The sequence below is a fragment of the Eupeodes corollae genome, chromosome 3 (assembly GCF_945859685.1).
Source record: "Eupeodes corollae chromosome 3, idEupCoro1.1, whole genome shotgun sequence".
Lineage (NCBI taxonomy): Eukaryota > Metazoa > Arthropoda > Insecta > Diptera > Syrphidae > Eupeodes > Eupeodes corollae.
The window spans coordinates 59,943,564-59,970,141 of NC_079149.1; the positions used below are offsets into that span (position 1 = coordinate 59,943,564).

At 30.5% G+C, this 26,578-nt stretch overlaps 1 protein-coding gene across 4 annotated transcripts; it reads left to right on the plus strand.

Annotated features, from left to right (window-relative positions):
* Positions 1-1,784: 1,784 nt before the first annotated feature.
* On the plus strand, positions 1,785-26,165 carry LOC129949484 (protein ABHD1). Of its 4 annotated transcripts, none has more exons than XM_056060981.1 (9): positions 1,785-2,163; positions 18,731-18,845; positions 24,101-24,270; positions 24,320-24,423; positions 24,497-24,727; positions 24,790-24,876; positions 24,947-25,077; positions 25,146-25,311; positions 25,388-26,165. In XM_056060981.1, the coding sequence occupies exons 2-9, from the start codon at positions 18,741-18,743 to the stop codon at positions 25,672-25,674; spliced, it is 1,281 nt and encodes a 426-aa protein (XP_055916956.1). In that variant the 5' UTR covers positions 1,785-2,163; positions 18,731-18,740; the 3' UTR covers positions 25,675-26,165. The 4 variants fall into 4 exon arrangements, with proteins under 4 accessions (XP_055916956.1, XP_055916954.1, XP_055916957.1 ...); XM_056060979.1 differs by lacking the exon at positions 1,785-2,163 and adding an exon at positions 14,489-14,920; XM_056060982.1 differs by lacking the exon at positions 1,785-2,163 and adding an exon at positions 15,526-15,550.
* Positions 26,166-26,578: the final 413 nt, after the last annotated feature.

A 26,578-nucleotide genomic window follows, 5' to 3' on the forward strand; every position in this document is an offset into this window, starting at 1 on the left:
AAACCCTGCCAAAATAATACTTGGTTGAAAAAAGCGTTTATCAAATAACCCTTTCGGATTCAGGAATGGAAGCGCCCTATATGAGCAGTTGCACCCCGAATTTTTTGTTTTACAAAAACTATTATAAAAAATACCGTGAATTTTAGTCGAAATGTCCACAAAGAAATTATGCCGAAGTTTTATTGGGTATCTTTTATAATAACGTAAAATTAATAATTGTAGATTGGAGTGTAAAATTTATTTTTCCATTTTATTGATTTTGATGAACAAATTTTCGCCGCTTTGAGATCTAAATGGTTCACTTTATTAGTTGCTTCCATTTATTTTTCTTGGAACTTTGACAATTTGTTTGTTATATTTTCTTAGGTTCATACCTAAAATAAAATTTTTCAGTACAAACCTTTAACCACTAACTCATGAACAAATTTGGTCCTTACAGAAATTGTCACTGATAAATATAATTCTGTCACAGGAAAACCTAGTGACCACATTTCACTTTCACTGTCTTTCAAATTTCAATGCCAAAAGCTTTAACGATTTTCCCCTAACTTAAAAAGCTCAAATGAATCTACTTTCGATTTCAAACAAATATAGGGTGCAAGGTTGGTTGGACTTATGCGTTGTCTCGACACTAGACATAAATTTCGTTTCCTGGAAATTTTTTCTGCTGTACATAAAAATTGAACTGAATCAACCGATTTTAAAGGATTTAAAAAAAAACGAAATTTTGGAAAATTATATAAAAAGTATTGAAGTTAAGAACGAAGACTTTAATTTTGCTTCATGTTTTATGTGTGACACTATTAAGGGTCTAACAAGAGGCTTTATTTTGAGTGCATCGCTATTTGCACAAATTTCTTTGTTAAAGATGTCATATTTCAACCATTTCTATGGGAAAAAATGAATAAATTAGGTTCCTCAACAATCCGTTTAGATCTAAGGCCTAGTGACATACAACTCTCAACCGTTCCTGTGTGCGAGTAATGTTGTCAAGAATGGAGTCTAAAGCCGAATCCGAACGGGTAATTTGAGCAAGCACTTTTCGTGACAAGAACTACTCTTGGAGAATTTTTCAATTACTCGCAAAGGCAGTACCCGTGAAAAACTTTAGATGAACCCAAGGCCTCTGGCATGACAGTCCAACGCACTAACCATCACGCCACGGTCAATACCATTCCTATTATAAACTGATGGAAAATTGTGATCTTTTGCGTCGCTTATTTACAACAGATAATATTGCTGATGAAGAGGGCTTCACAACTAGCCGCCGGCATCTTGTGATTAAGTACATTTTTCTTTTGAACCACGTGAAAGATAAGGTCTATACCAATGCTTAGCAATCTATTCAAGAAGTCGTGAAGATATCCAGGACACACAACTGTAAATCTGCGAAATGGTTATGGAAAATTTCGTAAAATAAATTGGTGCTGCACCACTAGTCGTTACGGCTATTTGGTTTATATCGATTACTATTGTTAATTGCAAACCTTTTACCTTAAAATTAAAAAAACATTCATTAATTTCTTTAAAAAAAAAATCTTTTATTTTAAATGAAATCTCTTATTGGAAAACCCTCTCTAATTACATATAACAGCTGTGTTCTGTAACTTAACCAGTAACTAAACTCATGTGTAAAAATAATGTTCAAAATCAAGTTACAAGTATAAAAGCTTATTTTTAAGTAAGCTTTAAAGCCAACTACTACCTTATATTCGCTTATACCACTTTACCAATATACGAAGCATATCAAGCAACGTTTCGGCATCAAGTTGCAGCAGTGCTGAAATACCTGCTATCAAAGTAGGTCTCCCGGTCATTTTAGCTCTCTTACAAATCAATTTAAACAACCCCCTTTTCCAAAAACACACACAGAACCCAATTAAGGAAAATAAAATAAATATCTAGAAACTTATTTACCTTTAAAGTGCCTGTGATTACAATATTGTTTATAAGAATTAGATCCGTCGAGTGTGAATAATAATTGAATTTCGTCAAATTTAACACAACATAATTGGTTTAGCATTATTTGGTACAAATATTCGTTTTTGGTAAACTCCCAACATACAAAATAATAATAATTCAACCTAACTCAATTATAACGATTGAGTTAAAGCTTAAAGGTCGGTCGGTCTCATAGAATTGAAAAGTGGACAAAATAGGGAGGTATGTTAATTCATTTATTTAAATAAATGTACATTACTTACCTACTTTCAAAATGTTAAACAAGAAAAAGTGCATGAAATACTTTCGATTTGTAGAATGCTGATTTTGGTTTTTGAGTATTTCTGTTATGGTATTGATTTTTGCATTCCTGATTCTAAAATCAAGGAAAAATCTTTGAATTCGAAGCAATTTATTTATCATCTAAGAATTTTCTTTTCTTAAAACATTTAATAATGCATATTTAATCCATAAGCAATTAAGAAATTATGAACTGAATTTAAATGGAGCTGAAAATATAGGCCAATTGAAGTTCCGCAGTGACTTCGAAAATGTCCTTGACTTTGACTTTACATAACTTTCTGTGTGGTTGCCTTGACATTGCTTTAGCAGATCATATAGGATGGTACATAACGTAGATGTTTGCTTTCAATGAGAGAAATAATTTGATTTTCAGGAGTGCGGCTGCTTGCCAAATTTTCGGAGAACGTGTGTGAATAAATATATTTGTTGGTAATATGAGTTTTAGGAACAAACATACGTCATATATAGGACACAGAACAAGGATACAAGCTCCCTTTTGTTTTTGTAGGCAAGGTAAACAAAATAATATTTTGAAATTTATATCGATTCATTAAGGTAATTGCAATTTCGGTTGGATTTTATTGAATTATGGTCTGATAGAGACATTAAAGTCCTCTTTTATCTATGCTATATACTCTAAATAAATTCAAATTATTTTAGATTTATGAGGAACATTATGAAAAGGTTAAGTAAAATTATAACTAAAGTCTTATTTTCACTTATGTAAAATTAATCAAAACATATCTTAACAATATTTTTTTGAACCTTTGAACCAACAATATTTACATGTACAATCTGCCCCAAAAATAAGACTAAAATATTTTCACGAGATATGAGAGTTATAAAAAAAAGGAATTATAATCATAAAATTGTGCGAATATATCGATCAATTAAGTCATATATGATATTTTAAAAGCGAATAACTTTAAAGCCTATTGATTTAACTTTCGATTAGAATACGAGTGGCAGACGTTTACCTAAAAATGGAGTACAAATTTATTCGGTAAGACTATGATCAATGATTTCAAAATAATAAGGAAATCAAGAAACGAACTAGTTTATAAACATTTTGTAAAAATTATAGGAACAATAAGAGACATTTTAGTATTTTTGCAATTGCAATTTTTAGCATTTCACCAACTTCTTTTTTCTATCAAATTTGTGCTGTGTGTGAATTGGTCAAATTTAATCAAGAAAAAGTCAGTTTTCAATTAAAAAATGGTATTTTGCTTTTTCAATAGCCAGAATAGCTTTTATTATTATTTTACCGCCTCTATACGATGCGGCTTGAACTCAACAAATTTTGGCATTTACTTATTTCGCTTTCCATGCATTTTGTTTTACAAACCATAGTTGTTGAAAAAACTTGGTGACTAAGATTTTCTTTAGTCCACCTACAAATTCTCAATTGGGTTGAGATAGGGGGACTGAGACGACGAGAGTACCAAAGAGATTGCGAAGCCAAGCACTCCAAACTTTGAAGAGTGCATGGGATTGTTATCTTGCTGAAAATGCAATCTTAGTGACACATTCTCCTCTACATACGGAAGAATTAACTCTTTCAAAATATCACGATATGTTTAGGATTCAATACCTTACAAGAAAAGATGCCGGGATGCTACCCAAACTGATTACTTTCCATCCGTGCTCATCTGTCGATTTTTTAAAACATGATGAAAACATTTTAGTCAATATGTTTACTTAAGTCGAAAACCATTTCTGTTCAGTTTGTGTAGGTTTCCGAATTTTGTAAAAAAAAGTTGTCAACTGAGTTTTTCTTAAAAAATAACGATATTCTGCTCATATGGTATGATAAAATAGTTTTGGGTTCAATATCTGTTTTTGTTCTGTAGATGTTTGGTCGAAAAGAAATGTTTAACAAATTTAATCGCACTTTTTGAAAGTTTTAATTTCTATGCAAATAAAATGCATGACTGGGTCGCACGAACTAGCTAATGTATCCAAGAATCTGTTTAAAAATATTTTAAGATTTAAAAAAGAACCTGCAAAAAAGTTTGTTTTCCAAAATTAAAATGACAATTGATTTCTAAAAAAAAAAAATAATTAAAAAAAAAATTTATTTGAAAATCGTTAGAACGGTTGTTTTTTAAATTAATTTTGTATACATAAAAATTTTCAATGTGAGTATACAAATATTTTTGATATTCGGTTATTTTAAGTTTATTAATATATGTATGTATGTTTTACATTTCAAATTTTTTGAAACAAAAATTGTTAATGTTTTTTTTTAAATCAAAACTTTGAACAGTGACATTTTTGATAAATAATTTTTTTTGAGACAGTTATTGAAATCGGTTGAATAGTTCTTAAGAAAACCTAAAAACAAAATTACGATTCTTTTGAGGGCTTTTTCCTGGGGCAATGCAAACAAATATTTTTTATTAAAAGAAGCGAAATAAAGAACAAATTTCTAAGCGAAAAATAATCTATCAGTTTGTTTTTGAGAAAATTTGAATTTTTGATTTTTGACCAGAAAATTGGACTACTTTTATTGGATATTTCTTAGATCATCATCTTAGGTTGAAAACAAAATTTAGCACAAATTGTAATCATTTTGAAGTCCATACCTTGATTTATTCCCGAGATATGTAGAGTTGAATATATATTTTTACCATTTTTTGTGTAGTATTATTTTTATTGAAAACAACTGACTTATTTTTATTAAAATTGTACTGAAAGAAAAAATCCAGGATATTTGAGTTGAAATTCAATCTTTTAATAATATTTGTTTTTATTTAAGTCGCTAGCGTTTTTGGGTCATGAAGTAAGTAAGTAATAAGTAATTTTATTTACAAATAATTAATTAATACATACAATTTTACAACGATAATGCATGGCTATTCGCCGTCTGCCCGATTGACAACTTTGTTTGATTATTATTTAATTAAAAATTTTCATTTATAATTCTATTCCTATACTTTAATGCTATTTTATAATATTTGTATAATAAGGGAACATCAACTTCATTGAGATAATATGTTATACGTTCTTCTGATAATATGTCACTACCAAAGACATGTCTTCTTGTTTCTCGTAGAACAGGACATCTACCCATAAAATGAAAAATGTTTTCTCTTTCACCCATATTGCATAATTCGCACAGTAAAGGCAGGTCTTCGCGATGAGGTATGTAATTTAGATTGAGAAGTTCTCCTCTTAGTCTAAATATCAAAGATATATGCTCCGTTGGTAAATCATCTCGGAAGTAGTTCCTTTGGTTGAGGTTGTAGTTCAGCTTGCTATATGACATTCTATAGATGGATTCTTCTGCCTGTAATGCGTATCCCAATCTACATTTTTCGTCTACTTGTGAAATCAAGTGATACAGAGCGGGTTTCCACCTTTGATACTCATCTGGTGCTAAATTTATATTTGCTTCTTCCGCTAGCTCCAACCAATCTCTAAACCACCCTGATTTATTTCGTATTGTGTGAAGTGCTGCTTTTTTTGGGAGACGTTCATCTGACATCTCAAGAACATTACATATATAGTCAATATTCAATTTCAGAGATTTAATAAATAGAGGAGAGATACCCGTTTCCAGCATGAGCATGTAGTTTGGAGAGTTTGGTGGTAGTCGAAATATCCTTTTGATATAAAAACGAAGCAGTTTTTCAACAGACTCATACTTCTTACTACCCCAAACCTGGGCTGCATACATTAAAGTTGATTCCGCTACTGCTTCAAATACTTTATATTTACTGCTATGAGCTACATTTTTATTACTAAAAACATTTTTCCACGCAATATTTATTGTAGTTTTGGCTTTTTGTAGTTTCTCGGTTAGATGTTTTTCCATACTGTTATTCTTGGTCATAGTAATCCCTAAATAATTGTATTCCTTGACTACTTCTATTCTTTCATTGTTGAATGACCACTGTTCTTGTCCGCTTGCTCTACCTCCACCTTTGCGAAAAACCATCACCTTCGACTTCTCTAGATTAACAACTAGTCTCCAAGTTGTGCAATACACACCAAGTTTATTTATCATAAGCTGTAGTGACTCTGGTGTATTAGCAAACAACACTATATCATCTGCGAAAAGGAAAGCCTTGATGAGAGTCCCAGCGTATTCTACTCCTCCCGGCAAATAATCGGTGATATCGTCGATAAAAAGTGCAAATAAACTTGGACTTAAAATGCAACCTTGCCTTACACCTGTCTTCGTTTCAAACCACTGAGAAATATGTTCGCCATCCCACACTGCTGCTTTTGTTTCTAGATACAGGTTCTGCAGTACACGTCCGAATTTGTATGTCATTCCCAATCTGTACATCTTGTACATCAGTGCATTGCGGTCTATCGTGTCGAAAGCTGCTTTGAAATCGACAAAAAAGACATATAGCTTCTTATTTCTGTCCAAAAAGAAGTCAGCGACACTTCGAAGTACAAAAATGTTGTCAACAGTAGAATACCCTTGTCTGAAACCTGCTTGAAATTCTTTCAACAGTTTGTATGAATCAATCCACAATCTAAGTCTACTATGCAAAACTGAAGTGAATATTTTGTAGGACGCATTCAAGAAGGAAATCCCTCTATAATTTGCAGGGTCTAGTGTATTGCCTTTTTTGTGGATGGGAAAAATAAGTGCTTCCTTGAATTCTTTCGGTATAACTCCAGTATCCATGATTATATTATACATGTCCGTTAATCGGTTTATCAACATGTCCGATCCATATTTATAGAATTCGGAAGGTATTCTATCTGCTCCAGCTGCCTTGCCGTCCTTGAGACGTTTTAGGGCTGCACAAACCTCATCCTTCTCGATTGCTGATTCCAATATTTCATTGCTAAAGGCTGGTTGAGCAAATTGCACAATATCATCAGTGGTAGGCAGATGATTGAGCAGTTCACTAAAATGTACTCTTAACGTCTCATAATTCAGGTGTCTATTGATGACATGTACCTTTCCGTTTATTGTTTGAGCTTTTTGCCAAAAATCTCTCGTACTTTTACATAATGTTAAGCTTTTCGCTTCGTTTTCATAGTGAGTTACTTTCTTCTCTCTACACAACGATTTGAATGTCCGATTCAGTTGAAGGTATTTCTGTTTAGAAGATTCAAGGTTATCTCGTCTATAGTTATTAAGCCAAATATATGCTGTTTTCCTTGCCAACATACACTGGGTCATGAAGTATTTTGAATCAAACAATTTTTCATTGATTTAGATTCTATGGACCTTGAAACGTTGAGAAAGATCAACATTTTTAATTCGGTAAATCGGACCAATTACAATAACTTTTTATGTGGAGTTAAAAAATTGATGAAAAAAAACAAATATAGGATTATTAATTCAAAGCAACATACTTAAAAAAAAATTAATCTTTTTAGTTTGTAATTGGCGATACTATTTAATTATATTTTACTGTAATGATTAGTGGAAAAAGCAATAATTACTGATTTTTTGATAATATCTTTTGTTTTACCACAAAGGTATCTCGGGTCCGAGTGTCGTTCCTGATTGGCCATCATTCTCATTAATTGGTTAGGGTGGCTGGCGACTTTGGTGATTATCTTCCTTGCTGCCTGTGCAAGGAATTGATCAAGTGGCTTGATTTCAGCTTCCTCGTAGAATCTACGATTACTTTAGTGCTTCTGTCGTTGACGGTCTAATTGTAGATCGGTGCATATCCTTAGTATCTTCCTCTCGAAGACTTTAAGTCTTTCCATTGAAGTTTTTGATATAGTGAACCATATCGGAAAACCGTAGGTGATAACCGGACTTAGCAGTTGTTTGTATATCAACATTTTCGTTGGTTTACTTAATCCAGTTTTCTTCTTCAAGAGAGGATGAACTCGATAGAGTGCGATGTTGGCTTTTGTTATCACAGCCTTAGAGTGAGGGTTGAAGCGCAGCAGCTCATTGAAGTGTATTCTCAGGTATTTGGCGTTCTTCTTGGTTTTAATCCTTGATCCATGCGGGAACGTCAGAACAAGGTTTCGGGGAACTGCCGCCGATCTACAGCGGCTGTTGTTGGTGACAGGTCTCCGGAAGCATACCAGTTCCGATTTGTAGGTATTTATCCTTATTCCCCACTTCTGGTAGTACTCGTAAAGTCTGCTTATGTGTGCTTCTACTCTTCAGGCTGCGATCGTAGGAAACATGGAGGACGAATAGGTGAGTGAGTCATCCGCAAACAGCAGGTTCTCACAATCCGTTGGGACTGGCTGGTCAGATGTCATCAGGCTGTAAAGGAACGGTCCAAGTTTCGATCCTTGGGCGATTCCAGCCTTTACGTCTCTAATCGTTGACTTGCAACTATCTATTTCTACGAAGAAGTTTCTGAAGGAAAGAAAAAAAAACAAAATTTTTATTATTGGCTTTGGGATATTAAAAATTCGGAGCTTATGGATGAGGGCCTCAATCCATACGCTGTCGAAAGCTTTCTCGACATCCAGAAAGCATCCAACTGTGGCTCGGTAACTATTGAGAGCAGCGGTGGCGTCAGACTGAAACTTTAGAAGTGGATGGATCGTTGAGTGAGCCTGTCGGAATCCAAACTGCATGTCGGGGATGATGCTATGCCCATTGCAGAATTTCTTCAGTCTCCTTAAAATGACTTCTTCTTTGCTGATGTTGTTGAGGAGGGAGAAAGGCCTGTAGTTGGTGATCATATTGGTACTGCCTTTCTTCAGAATTGCCACTACTTTGGCTGTCTTCCACTTTTTTGGAAAGTAGCAGTTGTTGATGCAGTTATTTATGATAATAGTCAAGATTATCAAAAAAACTTGAGGAAGTCTTTTCAGGATATAGTTAGAAATCCCGTCCATTCCAGTTGACTTCTTCGGCTTCAAGTTGTTAATGATCTCAGCTATCTCCTCAGGATTGCAGTATTTATATGGGTATTAGCTAATTCATCGGCTTTGCAGTTGTAATCAAATTGGACTTCAATGTATGGCTGTTGAATCAACTGGATGGAGGTTTCTACTTCGTTGAGGAAAGCTTGGTCCGTTGATGGTTTTGGAGTGCAGAGTTTCACTCCAAAACCATCAACCATAAAAGTGTTTGGCAAAAGCTTCCACTTTGACATTCGTTGAAGTTAGCTCGATGTTGTTGCTCATCATGACTTCCGGCAGTGGTTTTCTCCTACCGAAGAGGCCATTTATTTCCTTGAAGGTGTTTGGTCCCGGTTTTATCTCCCTCAATCTCTTTTTGAAGGAGAAGTCGTTGTGGTGTCGGATGGAGTTTCGAAACATGATGTTCAAACATTCCAGTTCGCTCTTGACAGTCCGGTATTCAGGGTTCACCATGTTGAGTTCCCTCTGATGGATTCTCTGGAGGCGCTTTCTCAGCCTTTGTCGGTGGGAATACAGTTTTATATTCTACATATGTGCGAGAAAGATATAGATATGTAGGAATAAGTACATACTTTTAAAACTCGAAATATTGATGGCATCGAAAATCTTTAGATTAAAAAGAAAAAACCTTTAATGTTTCACAATAAACTAAAACTTACTTGTCTGTTGAATATCGATCTCTTTTTCATCTGCTGATCTGTCGGTACATTTTCGACAGAAAAGTTTGCAAAACTGTTTTTAAATTTTTAAATAATGAATTAATCTTAACCTCAAGGAAGAAATTAATATCAACTGCAAAGGATAATTCATTTGTGTTTATGTTTCCATGCTCCTTTCAAATGCAACACAAAATGAGAATATTTTTAAATTGCGCTGTTTTAAATAAAATTCCTGAACAAAATTGAGAACCCGAATGAGTACAAAATTTTTATTTAACAGATAAAACAGACAAAAGAAAATTGAAATTTTACTCTCCTATATTATCCTCATTACTATAATGTTTATACGTATATGTATGTATGTAGGTTTACGTGTTGAATATGATATTATTCACATCCTACTTATTTGTAGTTGATATACATTTAAAAATGCCTTTTCAAGTCTTAATGCCGAGGGATACTCGAAACGTAGGTCAATGGTTTCTTGAGCATTGATTTTATTTTATTTATTAAAGGGACTTGGAAACTAATTACACAATGCCAAAGTTAAACGGAAAACAAAATTTATACCTGGAAACAATGCACATTGCTTTGTTAATTTCTATACATTGTGTAACACTTATGGTGAGAATTTTTTAAAAAACCAAAAGTCTTTTTGTTTGATGTTTCAATGGGAAGTTTGTTCCACAATTGATTGAAAATGAATGTTGTTTTTTTATTTACTTTCATCCATACTTCCGCTCCCACTGTGAAATTTTAATGGTGTTAGATTCATATACCATACACTTAAGTTGATAGGTACTAACGTTCTGACACAAATAAATACATAAGTTGTGGGTTTTTTTAATTGCAGTGTTACTAACTTGTCAGATTGAAAACAATACTATTTTATTAGGTTTATCCACATTATATGCTTTCGTTTGTCTTTTTATTTTTCTAGAAGTCTAGATAAGTCAGAAGAAGATTGGTTGGGAATTTCCTAATTAACATCCGTTACAATAACTTATCTTTTAAACGTTATTCAATTTCAATGAACTTAAACACTATCTAGGCATGATGCATATGAGCCATCTAGAACTTTATTTTTATGTTATAGGTGATTTTAAGCTGAAAAGGACAACAACTCTTTCCCGCTCAAAATTTCTACCAGTCAGTATTATTGCCCGTCGGAGAGAAATAAGTCGCCTTTATGCTTTTGAACTTATTTCAATTGAGAGTGCAATGTACGCTAAACAGTGCGATTTTTAAAGAAATATTTTTGCTGAATTGAAGCACCACTACTCTGATGTACGCAAATTTGGTGCAAAACGTTTGTAATCTCCTAGTTCGTACCATGCGGGCGGAAGAGAATATGGCTGCTTAAGCTGAAAGTGTTAGTGTTTGACAAAGATCTCAAATTATTCTCTTACAAGGTCCGAAGCAATCAGTACGGTGGTTGCATCAATTGACCATTTTCTTTGAAAATGAGGTCAAGAATAACGTTTTGATCAACGGTGAGCATTACAGAGCAATGTTAACCGATATTTTTAAACTTCCCATAGGAATTATTTTTATCGGTCCGATTTGTCGAATTGAAAATGTTGACATTTTTCTACGTTCCTAGTATCTAAACCAAATATTTTTAGAGAAATGTCTGTTTGTGCGTGTGTACCTACTGTGGTATGTCCGTGCGTCCATATCTCAAGAACCAGTAAAGAGACTTGAAATAAATGTTTTTATACACTTTTAACAAAATTGAGTGGATTTTTTTTTCCATAGAAACTAAAAAATATTGTGAAAGTGTTGGTTAACCCAAAATATTTTACGGAACGATAACGCTAGCGACTTGAATTTAATTTTATTTTATTGTAAAGTGAAACGAACAACAAAACAAAAATCAATAAACGTTTTTTTTATGAATCAAAAAACCTGAAAAAAAATAATAATTATTACCCGAATATTTTAGTAACAAAAAATGTTTGATCTCCAAGAATAACGTTTTTGACGTTTATGAGAAATTGAAAATTTTCAAAAAAAGTTTCTAAAATTGTTAAAAATTGATTTTCGACTCAAAATCTCCGAAACAAAAACAGATATTGAAATAAAACTTATTTGCATATGCAGAATAATTTCGGTATTTTTTAGTTATTTTTTTTAGAAAAAAACTTTTTTAATAAAACACCAAAACCTGCAAAAACAACAAAAAAATACAAGAAATGATTTTCGACTCAAGTATTATGAGAACAAAGAAAAATTTTGACTTCACATTTTTTCATCTTAGACAAAATATTGCTCTTAACATTTTGTTAAGAGATACTCAGATAAAGTATGCATATTGTTAGTCCAAATGTTAAACATTCTAAGTACAGAAAAAATCGTAAAACAAAATAAAATAAAAAAGAGGCTGGGATGCGACCCACACTGATAACTTCCCACCCCGTCTGTCAATTTGTCTTGCTTAAAAGTTTGTCTATATGTACTCCTATCAATTTTTACCATGTGTGATAACTATTTTTGTATATTTAATTTTTTATGAAAAAACGGACTGTTCGATTTTTGTATAAAAATTACTGAATATCGAAAAAAATATTTTCTGTGAAATAAAATAACTTTAAAGCCAATATTTTTAATTTTTGAAAAGCTATTTAAGTCGAAAGTAAATTTTTACCAAGTTTAAGTATTGTTTTTTTAGAGTTTTATAATTTGTGAAAAAAACTGTCAATTCGATTTTTTTTCAAAATTTTACCGAATGTTGAAAACAATATTTCTTATAAGATAAAATTAGTTTGAAGGCAATATTTAAAATTTTTGAAAAGATATTTGAGTCTAAAATCAATTTTTACCAACCTTTGTTTAATTTTTTTTTAGGTTTTTAATTTTTTGTTAAAAAAACTGTCAATTCGATTTTTTCAAAATTTTACTGAATATTACCAACAATACAATCTACAATTTTTAAAAAGATATTTGAATCGAAAATCAAATTTTGCCAACTGTTATACATCTTTTTTAGATTTTTATTTTTTGTAAAAAAAACTGTCAATTCGATTTTTCTCAAAATTTGTCTTAATGTTGAAAATAATATTTCTTATAAATAAAAATTAGTTAGAAGCTATTATCTCAAATTTTTGAAAAGATATTTGAGCCGAAAATCATTTTTTAATAACTTTTATTATTTTTTTTCGGTTTTTAATTTTTTGTAAAAAAACTGTCAAATCGATTTTTTACTGAATGTTGAAAACAATATTTTTTAAAAGATAAAAGTAAATTAAAGCCAATATCTCAAATTTTTGAAAGGATATTTGAATCGAAAATCAATATTTATTAACTTTTATTAATTTGTTTTTTAGTTTTTTATTTTTTGTAAAAAAACTGTTAATTCGATTTTTCTCAAAATTTTTCAGAATGTTGAAAACAATATTTCTTATAAGATAAAATAAGTTTGAAGCCTAAATTTCAAGTTTTTAAAAAGATATTTGAATCGATATTCAATTTTTACCAACTTCTGAGTAATGTTTTTTTAGATTTTTAGTTTTTATAAAAAAAAATGTCCATTCGATTTTTTTCAAAATTTTATCAGGTGTCAAAAACATTATTCTTCGTTGCACAAAATTATTTGGATATGAAATCATGAAAATTTTTTGTTCAGTTTTTTTGATTTATAAAAAAAACCGTCAGTTGGATTTTTTGTTCAAAAAATAAACTTCTTTGATATCACCTTACAATATATTATATAAAATTTAATTCTCTCTAGCGTTTTTGGTTCGTAAGATATTTAGGGTTAACCAAAACGTTCACCTTTTTTTTAAACTGCTATGGTCAAAACACCACCCACGCAATTTTCTTGAGAGCCCTTTCTGCATCTTTCTGCCTTATTATCTGTACAACAAAATTAATTTGAAATCGATATCTCTTCTGGTTCTTGAGCTATGGACGACGAAAAAAACGTCACGAACGCACAGACATCTCTCTAAAAATCTTTTATTTCAACTCTAGGCACCATGAAACGTCGAGAAATGTCAAAATTTTCAATTTGACAAATCGGACCCATAACAATAACTTCCTATGGGAAGTTAATAAAATAGATCTTATTCACAAACCAAAATAAAAATAAATTCTAGTTAAAAATAGCGGCAACCCTGATCAAGGTTAATAATTCAAAAATCAAATTTGACTCCGCGAATATTAATTTTGTTTAAAAGAAATACTAATATTTATAAGTGTAGGTTCTAAGTGCGTTCCATAAGGCTCCAAGAACAATTATAATTTGATATCGATATGCATACATTTGTACATTTTGTCACTTATCTCAAGAACTGAAATAAAAATATTGAAAGTATGCATAGGTATTTTCTTGTCTTTATTATGCGCTTAGAACTTAATAATACTTAAGACAAGAAAATAATTTTAATTGTTTCCTAGTTACTCAGCATTATTTTCTAATGCATACAATAATCAATGAAAACGTTTTAAAGTACCAACTATACATAAACTAACTTATTATCTATAATATTTTCTTTTTAAATAATTCACAGTTTTTTGTTTATGTTTATTTCCTCATCGTTCTAACATCATCAAACAATAATACAAAAATTATGTAATAAATAGATACAAATAGAAAAGAACCTCCAAAAAATACAAAAATAAACAATAACAACAATAATTTTATCTCAAAACATTTCAAATTGATTATTTTGAGTATTTTTTAATTAAATGAGTGTGCGGAACAATGTTAGAATGATCAAAAAATGAGTATTTGAGTTTCAGTATCGTAGAAAACTTTGTAAGCACATGCTGTGCTTTTTTTTATGGTTTGAATTTTCATTTTCATTTTCAATCCACCACACGACGACGACGCGACGGCCAACACCGCACCGATCCGTTCACCGTAACCGTCACCGTCACCGACCAAGTTTAATTTCGTCAAAGAGAAAATATTTCAATTCCACTCGATTTAGTTTACGATCAACCGTGAGTCGGTGAGTGCGAATGTTAGTGCTACCAAAATCTTTGCTAAGAAGACCGGTCTTCTTAGCTACTTCATTTAATGCTGCTGCATCGACGAAAAGTGCTCGCAAGACAACAGAATGGAGCTACCCGCGCCGCGGCCGCCACCTGCCTCCAGTTCCAACCCAGACAGTTCAAAATCCATCACAAGCTGAATCACAGCTACGCTTTGACTTACGTCATAAAAGTAGCCTTTTAGCTCTAGTCTACAACGAGTAGGTTTTTTAAAAATGTTGTTTGTTTTTGTATTTTATTCGTATGATTTATGTGCATATATTTCCAATAAAAGTCAAAATAATCACGTGGACGTGGCTTCAGGAAAATGCCTTAAAACCACTCGACTAAATCATTGTTATCTTTTTCAATATTACCTACGCTACACTCACCAAGCCAAGCCACAATCACTATTGCTAAAAAATCTTCCGCCGCCCGCCGCCGTCCATCGTCGTTTTCGTTGTCGTTTCGTTGGACTTTGTCCCCTAAACAACAAAATTAAGTTTATTTTTATTTTTTTTTAAACAAGTTGTGTATATTTTGTTGTTTATTAGGAAGAACGCTTTCTGGTTGTCTTAATTTTTGTGTGTAAGAATACAATCATAACTGAATTTTGGATTCTACAAATCTTTTGTCAATTTTAATTAAATGATTCTTCATATCTTCATATATATTTACGATTTATAATTTATTATTCGTATCTTTGGAGCAGAAGCTGCTGCTTAAGAGAATAGCTTCTGGTACTTGGCTACCAACTGATTCACTATAGTTTGTTCAGTGATTCGGAACTGTTCTATTATTCTGACACCTGACCGGACCGACCGACCGTGTGTCCTCTAACTTCTGTGTTGGTACTTAATTAGTATGGCATTTGGTTTGGTTTTTATTTTATTATGGATAATTAATGAAGCTATTTAATTGAAGCATTAAATTAAATGTGTTATTTATATCGAATAAAAACCCTTAAATTTATACATGCAATGAGATCGTGTTTAAAAACTATGCTCTTAAAAGCACTGTTATCAACTTATCAGTTTGTTGCCTTTATTTTGTTTAATTTAGTCGAAGTGAATATTGTTAAATAGTCTGCGCTTCTGCAGTTCTACTTAGACAATCGAAGTAGACAGTTGTTGTGCGAATCATCATCAATTTGATTGTGCTTATAGTATTTTGTTTGATTATTTTAATACTAATTTATTGACATAAGTTATAACTAACACGAGAAAATTTTTAAATTTCAATAAATTTCTGACTCATTGAACTTTCAAAACAGAATTAAATACAAATGTTAGTGATTTTGGTGATTTTTTTTTAGTATTTTATATTAATTAATTATTAACATTTAAATGAAGTCAAAAATGATATTTTTAAATATTTTTGGGATTTAAATCATGCTAACTGTACATTGCACTCATCGCTAGTTTAAAGGTTCAATTCATTAAGTAACAAAAACAAATATTTTTAAATTTAAACGATGTTAAGACATAGTAATTTATCATATATTTTATTAAATGCATAAATATTTCAACGAAAACCGCAACTTTTTCGAGTAAAGAAATTTGTTTGAAACTCAATTTGTGAACCTTTGGACCTTTACACCAACTTTTTGTAAAGTCATTACAAGCTTTTTTTCTGTAGCAATCATTGTACACAGGTAGAGGTACTAAAATTTTATTGTTTAAGTTTCTTTCTTAAAAAAAAAATTGTATTTTAATATGACTTTTTATTTAAAGAGCTAATTTATGTGTATAATTTAAACAAAAACTACCTTATTAATATTGTTACGAATGCAGTTAAATGCTTAACTGAAAATTGAAACCTTGCTCTTAAATGTATACAATCTCTGTTGGTTGAAGATATCAAGTAATATAAAAAAAGTAATCAGTTTTTTTCCACCCTTCAAACGATTTTAATATTGCTAAAAATTGTGGGGCGCGATCTTCACTGATTCAAATTTGTTATTCAATAAACAAAGCCGTTGAAAAATAAGTAAATTTGATGGCCCATATTTTTTTCTAAATATGTTCCAACACGAAAACCATTCATTTTTTAATAGTTTTTATAGTTTTTTTTTTGAAAAAAAATTTAAACTTCAAATTATTTGACAGGAAAGTATTTAAGAAAATATCTTTGAACGGATTTTCGGAGTGATACTTTACTAAGTTGCCTTTAGACAAAACAACAAATCTATAAAGAAATCATTGAACGACAATATTTTGTTGATTAAACTCATTGAAATTTGATGTAAAGAACTTTTTAGTTTTCTTAAAGACTTTTTTTTTTAAGTTTTTCAAAATCTATAAACATATAAGTATAAATATATATGTAAATAACTAAAAGTCTGCACTTTAAATAAAAGTTAGGCTTTCAAATCATATTTGGTTTGTTATACTAAGTTAATTACTAAAATCAAAGATGGTGCTGTGACAGAAACGAAGTGAAAGACCTTCATAAAAAATGTTATAATATTAAAAAGTGAAGTGAAAAAAAAGTTTTGGATCGAATAAAGTATTTAATTTTGAACTTAATTTTGATGCACAAACATAATAAAAATTATAGCTTGCCCAATTGAATTTTCGTCTTAAATATAAATTTTAATAGCGGCAATTAGTGGCAGCTACAAATAAATGGCCCCTAATTGAAGATTATATATTTTTCACTATTTTATATGCTTTAATGTTGACATTTCATCAATTTAATTGATTCATTAAAGGTCAACCTTTAAAAATTTACATTATTTCTTCAGAAGTGTAAATCAATTTAATTGAACCATAAACAAAGAATTGGATCAAACAAACTTAAGTGTAGTTATAAAATACGACATTGAAAGGAAATATAAAAAAACTATTTTTGTTATATTTTGCAATAATCTCTTAAATATAATTTTAGAATGTACCTAAATTATCATATGGCCGTTCTGTTTTATATTTCTAATTAAATAAATTAATAATTCTTTATACTTTATCTGTATATCTTCATTTAAAACATTTTAATTATCTTCCTCGTATTCGTTCTTCTTTACATGTTCTTTTTACTTACATACATTATTTTCTTCTACTTATATCAAACATTTCAAGCATGAAGGTCGCACTGTGGCGTATGAGTAATATAATTTCGGTTAAAACTACCACGTTATAAAATTCTCTTTCATTTCTGTAAACAATAATAATAATCTATGTAAATGTTTTATACTTATGTATGTGTAAATATGTATTAGTGACAGAATTTTGTTTTTCTTTTTTAATTTAAACAAATCTATCCTTGAGTAAGGTCGTGTCTGTTGTAAATTAGCTTAGAAAATGTGACCGACACAAACAAATCTACCAAGCCGGAAAAAAATAAATCTTAATCAGCATAAATATTTTTATATATATTATAAATAAAACAATACTAAATACTGTCTGAGATGCTTGTTATATGTTGGTAAAGATAACATTTGAACTCTTTATAAGATAAGATATGGCTTAAGAGTGAGATACAAACAAAATCGATCGGCAAGAGGAATTGATTATCTATTTGTAATGCCCTGAAGACGATTTTACCAGACAAGATAAAAAGCATTATACTTTGTTTTGAGGTTTGAGCTTTTTTTCCTAATTAAAAATAGTAGCACTTGAAAATTTTGTATCATTGTTGCAAACAAAAAATGCAATTTTTCTAAAATTAAAATAATTTCAAACAAATTGCACTTGAAAATTGATTGCCACACGTGACATTGTTTCACGATTTTCTTAATCACAGAGCTTTTTCTTCGTGTAAATTGGCGCGAGAGTATAATAAATCATATAGCTGTATCCATATGCACTCTATACATGCATAATGATGTATTTTATGTGTTTATATTATACATTATACATGACGTTAAAACAAATTGAATATAATTATCTTTGCCGGCTTTTGTTGCAGATGGTTTGACGCCTTATTTAAATGTTTACATGATTTTAATTTATGATTGTATATTTTTTGTATTTAAAAAATATAAACAAATCATCTAAATAAGTGCGATATTAATTTTTAAATTTATTTTTCAGGAATTCTGTAATGTTCGACTACCTGTATTTCTATCTTTCGAATCTTCCGAGATGGCATGTGGTAACATTCGCTGGATTTGCGTATGTCGTTTATTATTTTATTCAAGTTGTTAAGGTGAGTAAAGCAATTAGTTACAATTTTTGTATAGTGTACACTACCTTCCATTAATTTATAAATTCATTGTTCAATTTAAAATGAACAAAGAAATGCAATTTTTCTGGTAGAATAATTGTAAAGTTTTTTTATTCTGGGTAAAGAGTAAATTTCAAAAGAATTTTCTATAATAAAAATAAACACCCGAACTTACGTTTACGTATCTAAAGTATCTATAATAATCTAAATTATTTAACAATAGCAAAAACACGATTGTTGCTGACACAAGTTAGTTAGTTATATAATTTTATAAAAACAAAATAACTTCATTTATTCAGTGACAGTTTGTTGTTGGATATAATAATTTCTGAATGCAAAATTTGCACCAAGAAAATCTCATTAAAATTTAATAGCCTTAAAAATGTATATCATATTCGTAATTAGGTTCCTAATAATTTTTTTACTAGAGTTAAGTTGATCTCAGGTCGCAAATACCTTTGATTTCAGAAAAAAACTTATCTTAAATTACTGTTATTAAAATATAATATAAATAAATATATTGCATATTAGAGATTGTAGTTTTCAATTAAATTAAATATAGGCAAATTTGCCTACATTTCTCTAGAATATATTTTTTACTTTTAACTTCCTATAGGAAGTTTTGTAATGTGTCCGATTTGTCAAATTGAAATTTTTGACATTTCTTGACGTTTCAAGATATAGAATAGAATAGTCGAAATAAAAGATTCTTAGAAAGATGTCTGTGCTTGCGTGTGTACGTACGTTCGTACGTCCGTAAGATCACCACGGTTTTTTCGTCTTCCATAGCTCAAGAACCAGTAGAGATATCGACTTCAAATACATTTTGTTATACAGATACTATTGCAGAAAGATGCAAAAACGTCTCTCAATAAAATTGCGTAGCTGGCTTTTGTATCATAGCATTTTGAACTGCTATGGTTAAAAAAACGCAAAATGTGAAAATTTTGGTTAAACCTGGATATCTCACAAACCAATGACGATAGAGACTTGAATTAAATTTTATATTATATATTGTGATACCAAACAAACATATTTTTGGTGAAAAATCGAATTAACGGTTTTTTATAAATCAAAAAAAAAACTGAAAGCAAAAATTGTCACCTCAAATATTTTACAAATAATAAATGATTTCATCTCCAAAACTACTTTGTGTAACGAAAAATAATGTTTTTAACATCTGGTAAGATCTTGAGAAAAACAAAATTGACAGTTATTTACATACAAAATAAATACCTAAAAAACAATACTCAAAGTTGGTAAAAATTGAATTTCGACTCAAATATCTTTTTAAAACTTTGAAATATTGGCTTCGAACTGCTTTTATCTTTTAAAAAATATTGCTGTCAAAACACATTTTGAGCAAAAAATATAAATCTAAAAAAATGTAGAAAATTGGTAAAAATATATTTTTGACTCAAATATCTTTTCAAAAATTTGCGATTTATGGCTTCCAATTGATTTTAACTTATAAGAAATATCGTTTTTAACATTCGATACAATTTTGAGAAAAATCGAATGAATAGGTTTTTCTTACAAAAAAAATACTTAAACTTGGTAAAAATTTACTTTCGACTTAAATAGCTTTTTAAGAATTAAACTTATTCTATTTCACAGAAAATATTGTTTTCGATATTCAGTATTTTTTTTTGTAAAAATCGAACAGTCCGGTTTTTCATACAAAAATAAAATCTACAAAAAATACAAAGATGTTCGGTTCTCGATATGTTTCAAAATTAATTTCATTCATTCAATTTGTATTTGTTTATATAAGAAATAAAAAAAGTTAAGAAATGCCACTTAAATTGGTAAAAACGTGTTAATTGGTAAAAACCTACAAACTTTTAAGCAAGACAAATCGATAGGATGGGAAGTTATCAACGTGTGTGGCATCCTAGCTTCTTTTTTTAGAGTTACAAGTGGCTTTTGAAAAGTACTGTACAATTGTCAATATTACAACACACAAGCATTTATATCTTTACTTGGCTCTTCTAATTTTTTGTTAGATTAGTACGAATTATTTTTGGTCAAGTTCAGTTGAATCCTGATTTCCAAAAAAGATACATAGGACGACTAATCGAGTCTAGAATCAATTGGTCAGCCTTACGAAGCGTAAAAGATCATTTGGGTCAGTAAGTTAGTAGTACCCTCATTGGTGAATCCTGCACTTTTGTGACAGATCAGTTCTAATACTGAAAAAAATACTGTGAAATCATTTGCATTGATTCTAAATAATTTGAGAATATCCTATTTTGGTTTGTAGAGCTCAGCAGCTTTTCAATTTTCATAAAATGTCCCTATGGCAAAGGTGAATATAGAACTTCTGTACCATCTCCATAACATATGGAATGCAAATAAGTGCTTTGAGATGGATCAAAAATAAATGAGGGGGTTGGTGGAGGTATGTACTCTGAACGGCTGAAATTAAGACTCTCATCACGCCTTCCCAATCATTGTAGTGTGTTTAAATTTAACTTTTGGTAAAAAAGAAGTCTTATCCTGCTTAAAGAAAATGTGATATTAACATCTAGATATCCGTATTTTCTTGGATAGTCACGTCACTATCAAATCTCTAGACTCTGTCTCTAAAACTCTATAACAGTCCATAACTGTCCATCATCTCTATTATTTAAAGCCATAGATTCTACCATGATTAGCTATGCATGGCATACCAATCGCTGCTCGGTAACTATTGCTAATGCAAGACGCTATATGAAGGAGGCAAACCTCAGGTGGAACAACACCACCCCGTTTCATGTCACAAAAAATATCTGACCAACAATAGATTTAAAGCCATCAAGGTGCTTCCTATCTCTAAGCAGATCGCATATAAGCTGGATAATCGGTTTCAAAACCGGGCACTGTCTTATAGGAAAGCCCGCCACGTGGCTAGACGTATTCTCAAATGACTATTGCAGAAGCTGTATGGATGACGAAGAGGTGGAAACAGTTCCTCTGAACATGCCCTTCTCTAGCTCAAAAACGTAATAATTACCAAGGAGAATCCTTCTACATCGATCTGAACGATATCAATCAGACTGCTTTTATTGAGAAAGATTCTTGTGGTATCACAATGACCCATTCAACTGGCTTAAGTGTGTCTTACTCCATCACTGAAAGCCACTTTAACCTAACCTAGCCTAAGGTAAGGTCTGTCAGATAGTTTCTGCAGGCAGAGTTCCTGTTGTTAGATATTGGCTTTTGACTTGTAGGATTTGTCAATCTACTATGCATACCTTTAAAGCAAGAATTGTATAGAACATTTCTTAAACTAAAACATTCTAACTTTAGCTCAATGTTTCTGCTTTCTTTTGTATATATACTAATCCTTGGAATTCTTTTGCAGAAAATGTTTGTTATTAACACAAAGTTTCATGACCGGAATCATACATTTGTGGTTAGAGTTGATAGTTGAAGCCAAAACTGATAGGTGTGAATTCAAAGAAAATTAAGGTCCTTCGATGGAATTGCTAAATCAAAACTCAGCTGTCTATTGAAAACGATTTCAAGTCAGCTTCATCATCAATTATACAAAATCTGTGTCTCTAATCGCTTTTTAATGTCCCAACAAAATATAAATATAAAATATAATAATTCTGTAATAAAATCCAATAACAGCTTAAATATTGGCCTTTAGCCTAATTAGCTTAAAATAAAAATAATTTTTATAACGGAGAAATCAACTTTCTCGAATTTATTTGTTGTTTTTACCTTGTAACTTTGAAATTTACTTTAGTTCATCTGAAAGTTAAATTTAAGTTAAAAACACAAGCTTAAGCTTCATTTTGATACTAGTACCTCATCAATTGTAGCAATTCAAACAGCCTTTTGTTCACAAAAAAAATATGGTTAAAAAACAATATGTAAATATTTTGCAAATCCCTTCATAATTATGTGTACAGCAGACTAATCAATCAATTAGATAAGAGATAATTACCCTGTACTCGAACAGTAATTTGTTCTGCAAAAATAGTTTTAAATAAAAGTTTATGATTTGACTGTGGCAAAGTTCAATGATTATGAACTGTCTGCACATAATCTAATCTCCCGTGGGAGCTGATAACATATTATATTTATAAAAACTTTACTTGCACAATGAGGCAAGTATTAGTTTCATTAAGGAAAATTGGATTTTTTAAAGATGCTGCAGACGATGTTCGAAAAAATAGCATCCGTATGCCCGTGCTCAAATGTCCTTTGAATTAATTTCTTTTTCATTACCCGTGTTTTGTTTGAAAATCTATCAATAGTATAGTAGGATTTTACACGAATAACAAAAACAATATCAGCAGTATGAAATGAATACTACCGATAAAAGTTAAAGCAGAATCTTACTACGGATGGGTTTTGACATTTATCCGAGTCTCAAATGGATCATATGTGATTTCGTTCTCAAATGTTGGTACGATTAATATTGCGTTTGTATCTCGATGGTTGTGTTCGTTGAGTAGTTGTGCATTTGGAATCATGTGGTTTCCATTGGGTTTTCCCCAAATCAATCTGTTAATGTTGATATTATTTAGTTTTGTTAATCAACATGGACTAATTGGGCTTATTTTACAAGAGAAAAGAATAGAAAAGATAATTAAGTTTTGCTATGTTTCCACCAAAGGTTTATCTCAGTTTAGATTAAATAAATTTTTTTGGTGCTTCCACCGCACAAGAAGATTTAAAAATGATAAAGTTTGACAGCACTTTTTAAAATGCAAATGTTGTTTCGATGTTTCTTATGAACTGGAATTGAGATAGTTTGATAAACTGAATAGTTCAGCAGCGTATAAGAATATGCTAAATACTCCATTATTTTTTAATTTGATTAAAACAAAAATATATATATACATGTTAATGTAGCAGTCTACAAACAAACTCTATCACATCATAGAGACGTATTTTCTTGATTTTGATAATCAACTATCAAAAATCAGCTTACACGATTTCACCCCTCGTCTGAATATCGCAGTTTTTTTTTTAGTTTATTTTTTCATAAATATTTAATTGTATCAACTTTCAAGATAAAAACCGGACTTATGCAGATCGTTTTTTGGCAATTCCTCACTGTACTATATATGGAATACCAAAAACACACGGCTATTTTTCCTTCACGAGTTTTTGCTTTTTATAAATCTCTCAAAAATCACTAACAATTCCGGGCAATATTTTTCTTAAAATGTGATTTATTTTTTATGTTGTTGATTTTATTTCAATTAATCTTATTTCAATATTTTGTATATTTTTAGAGACCAATATTGGCAGTATCCAATGGTCCCTTCAAAGATTTTCTCATTAAAAATGTCCCCACATTAGAAATGAAATTTTGGCCAACATTTTGGTGTGTCGAAAGTCGAGCACAGACAGTTTTCGCCAGTATCATTCGTGCTTCAAATTTAGCAAATATCGATTATAGAAGGTATGTAAAACATATTTTCATATCATATTCTAATAATTTATTTTTTCAGAGAGATATTAGGCTTAAAAGATGGTGGAGAAGTAGCTTTAGACTGGTTAGAAAAAGGTTGTGATGAAAAAGCTCCTGTGATAATTATTTTACCTGGTTTAACAGGTACTTAAAAAGCTCGCTAAATTTACAATACGAATATTTTAAATTAATTGTCTACATTTTTCACATATTTTAGGTGAATCTCAAGCTGATTATATTAAATGCCTTGTAACGGCTGCCAACAATGAAGGCATCCGAGTTGTGGTGTTTAACAATCGAGGTTTGGGAGGTGTTGAGTTGAAAACACCACGTTTATATTGTGCAGCAAATTGTGAAGATTTGTCTGAAGTCGTTGATCATGTCAAAAAATCACATCCCGATGTGAAATTGGGCGCCACTGGAATATCAATGGGTGGATTAATTTTAGGTAAAATTTATTTAGAATAACTTGTATAAAATATTTGCTAATTTTTGCAATTATCTCAATAGGAAATTACCTAGCAAAACACAGTGACCAGTCCAATAAAATTCTAACAGCTGCGAAGATTATTTCAGCACCTTGGGATGTCGTAAAGGGTATAAGTTCAAATAGCATATAGGTGTAACATACAATTGAAGGCTTATTTTATTTTTGTTTGAGTTATAGGTTGTGCAAGTATTGAGAAGCCGATATTGAACAGTCTCTTAGGGCGACATCTTGCGTCGAGTCTTTGTAAAACGTTGAGTAATTGTCAAATTTTCCGTGATACTGACGTTGATATTGATAAGATTATGTCGGTAAGAAAAGATTGTTTCAATCAAAATCAAGGCCCAATGAAATTAATTCTATTTTTTTTTAATTTAAGGCTCGTACAATCAAAGAGTTTGATAGTATGTTTACATCGAAGCAGTTTGGTTACGCTGATGTTGACGATTATTACAGTGACGCAACATTACACAACAAACTACATAAAATTTCTGTGCCTTTACTTTGTTTAAGTGCAGCGGATGATCCATTCCAACCCCTTGATGGTAAGACACCTTAAAACAAATTAAATTCCTTCATTTACAAAAAAAAAAAAACATTTTTATGTTTCAAAATTTATAGCAATTCCAATAAAAGCAGCTGAGCAGTCGACGCATGTGGCTATAGTTGTGACAGCTCGTGGTGGTCACATTGGTTTTTTGGAAGGTTGGTGGCCATCAACGAAGGACCAATATATGGGCCGATTGTTTAGTGAGTTCTTTTCCAAAGCATTATTTGACGTGGATGGTGAATTCCATCGAATTTCACAAAATCTCATTCAAAATTACTACACAAAACAAATGCTGCCGGAAATAACTAATCCTAAATATAAGCTTATTGAACCTGAAGTCAAGTCTCTGGAAAAGTAAGGAATAGCAAAAGAACACAAAAAAGCTAAAATCTTTATAAGCAAACAACGATGTAATAAGCAATAATAGTTTCATAGAAATATTTGTGTTTTTCTTCCTTAAGACTTTTTCAAAAAATACATAATGCCTAGATTAGTAAGTTAAGTTCTGAATTTTATAACGCTAAGATATTGACTTAAACTTTTTAAACCAAAACAAATATTTAAGAAAACGTGCTCGAAAATGTGTTTATTACAGAGTAAAGAAACGTAAAATGGCTTTTAATCAAAGTCCAAAGGCTAAGAAGTCATATGTTAATGATTAAAGAAAGTGACTCTGTTGTTGCGGCATCAAGAACATCGTTTGTTTCTTTTATCAATTTAATGTTGAAAAAGTACTTATGAACTCAAATTTAAGAAAACAATAATTAAATATTGCTTATAAAATATTTTCACATAATAATATCTACTTTGTACCTAAAGAAACGGAACTTTGTCTTAAATATATATATATATATTAAAAAATTACAATTTTTTGCATCTATGTAATTTTCCAAAAAAAAATAAAAACAGTTCGAGACTACTTGGCTATGATTCGAAAGTAATTTTTAAAAAATGTCATGTGCCGAAAGTGCCTAATTTGGAAATGGTTATGTACATATGACATTTAGCGTGACTTTGTTCAGTATTTCAATAAGCAATGCAAAGCGTGGCGTGGCAATTTAATGTAATATAAAATTATAAATTAATTCAATGTAAAATGGGTCCAAAGTCTGAAAGTAGTTTTTTGTTGCAAAATTAATAATAAAATAACTGTTATCCCAGTTGCATGGAAGTAATTTAAATTTGGGAATTTTAATTTTAGTTGTTATTAATAAAATAAATATTATTTGTAAAATTATTTAATTTTGTTCAATTTTTACTTA

What these genes read in the sequence shown, in the direction of transcription:
- LOC129949484 (XM_056060979.1), top strand. Translation starts at nt 14,688, where the DNA reads ATGTTAGTGCTACCAAAATCTTTGCTAAGAAGACCGGTCTTCTTAGCT. An exon ending in ATTTTATTCAAGTTGTTAAG is followed by an intron (nt 18,846 to 24,100) that starts GTGAGTAAAGCA and finishes GTATATTTTTAG; the next exon opens with AGACCAATATTGGCAGTATC. An exon ending in TATTTTACCTGGTTTAACAG is followed by an intron (nt 24,424 to 24,496) that starts GTACTTAAAAAG and finishes CACATATTTTAG; the next exon opens with GTGAATCTCAAGCTGATTAT.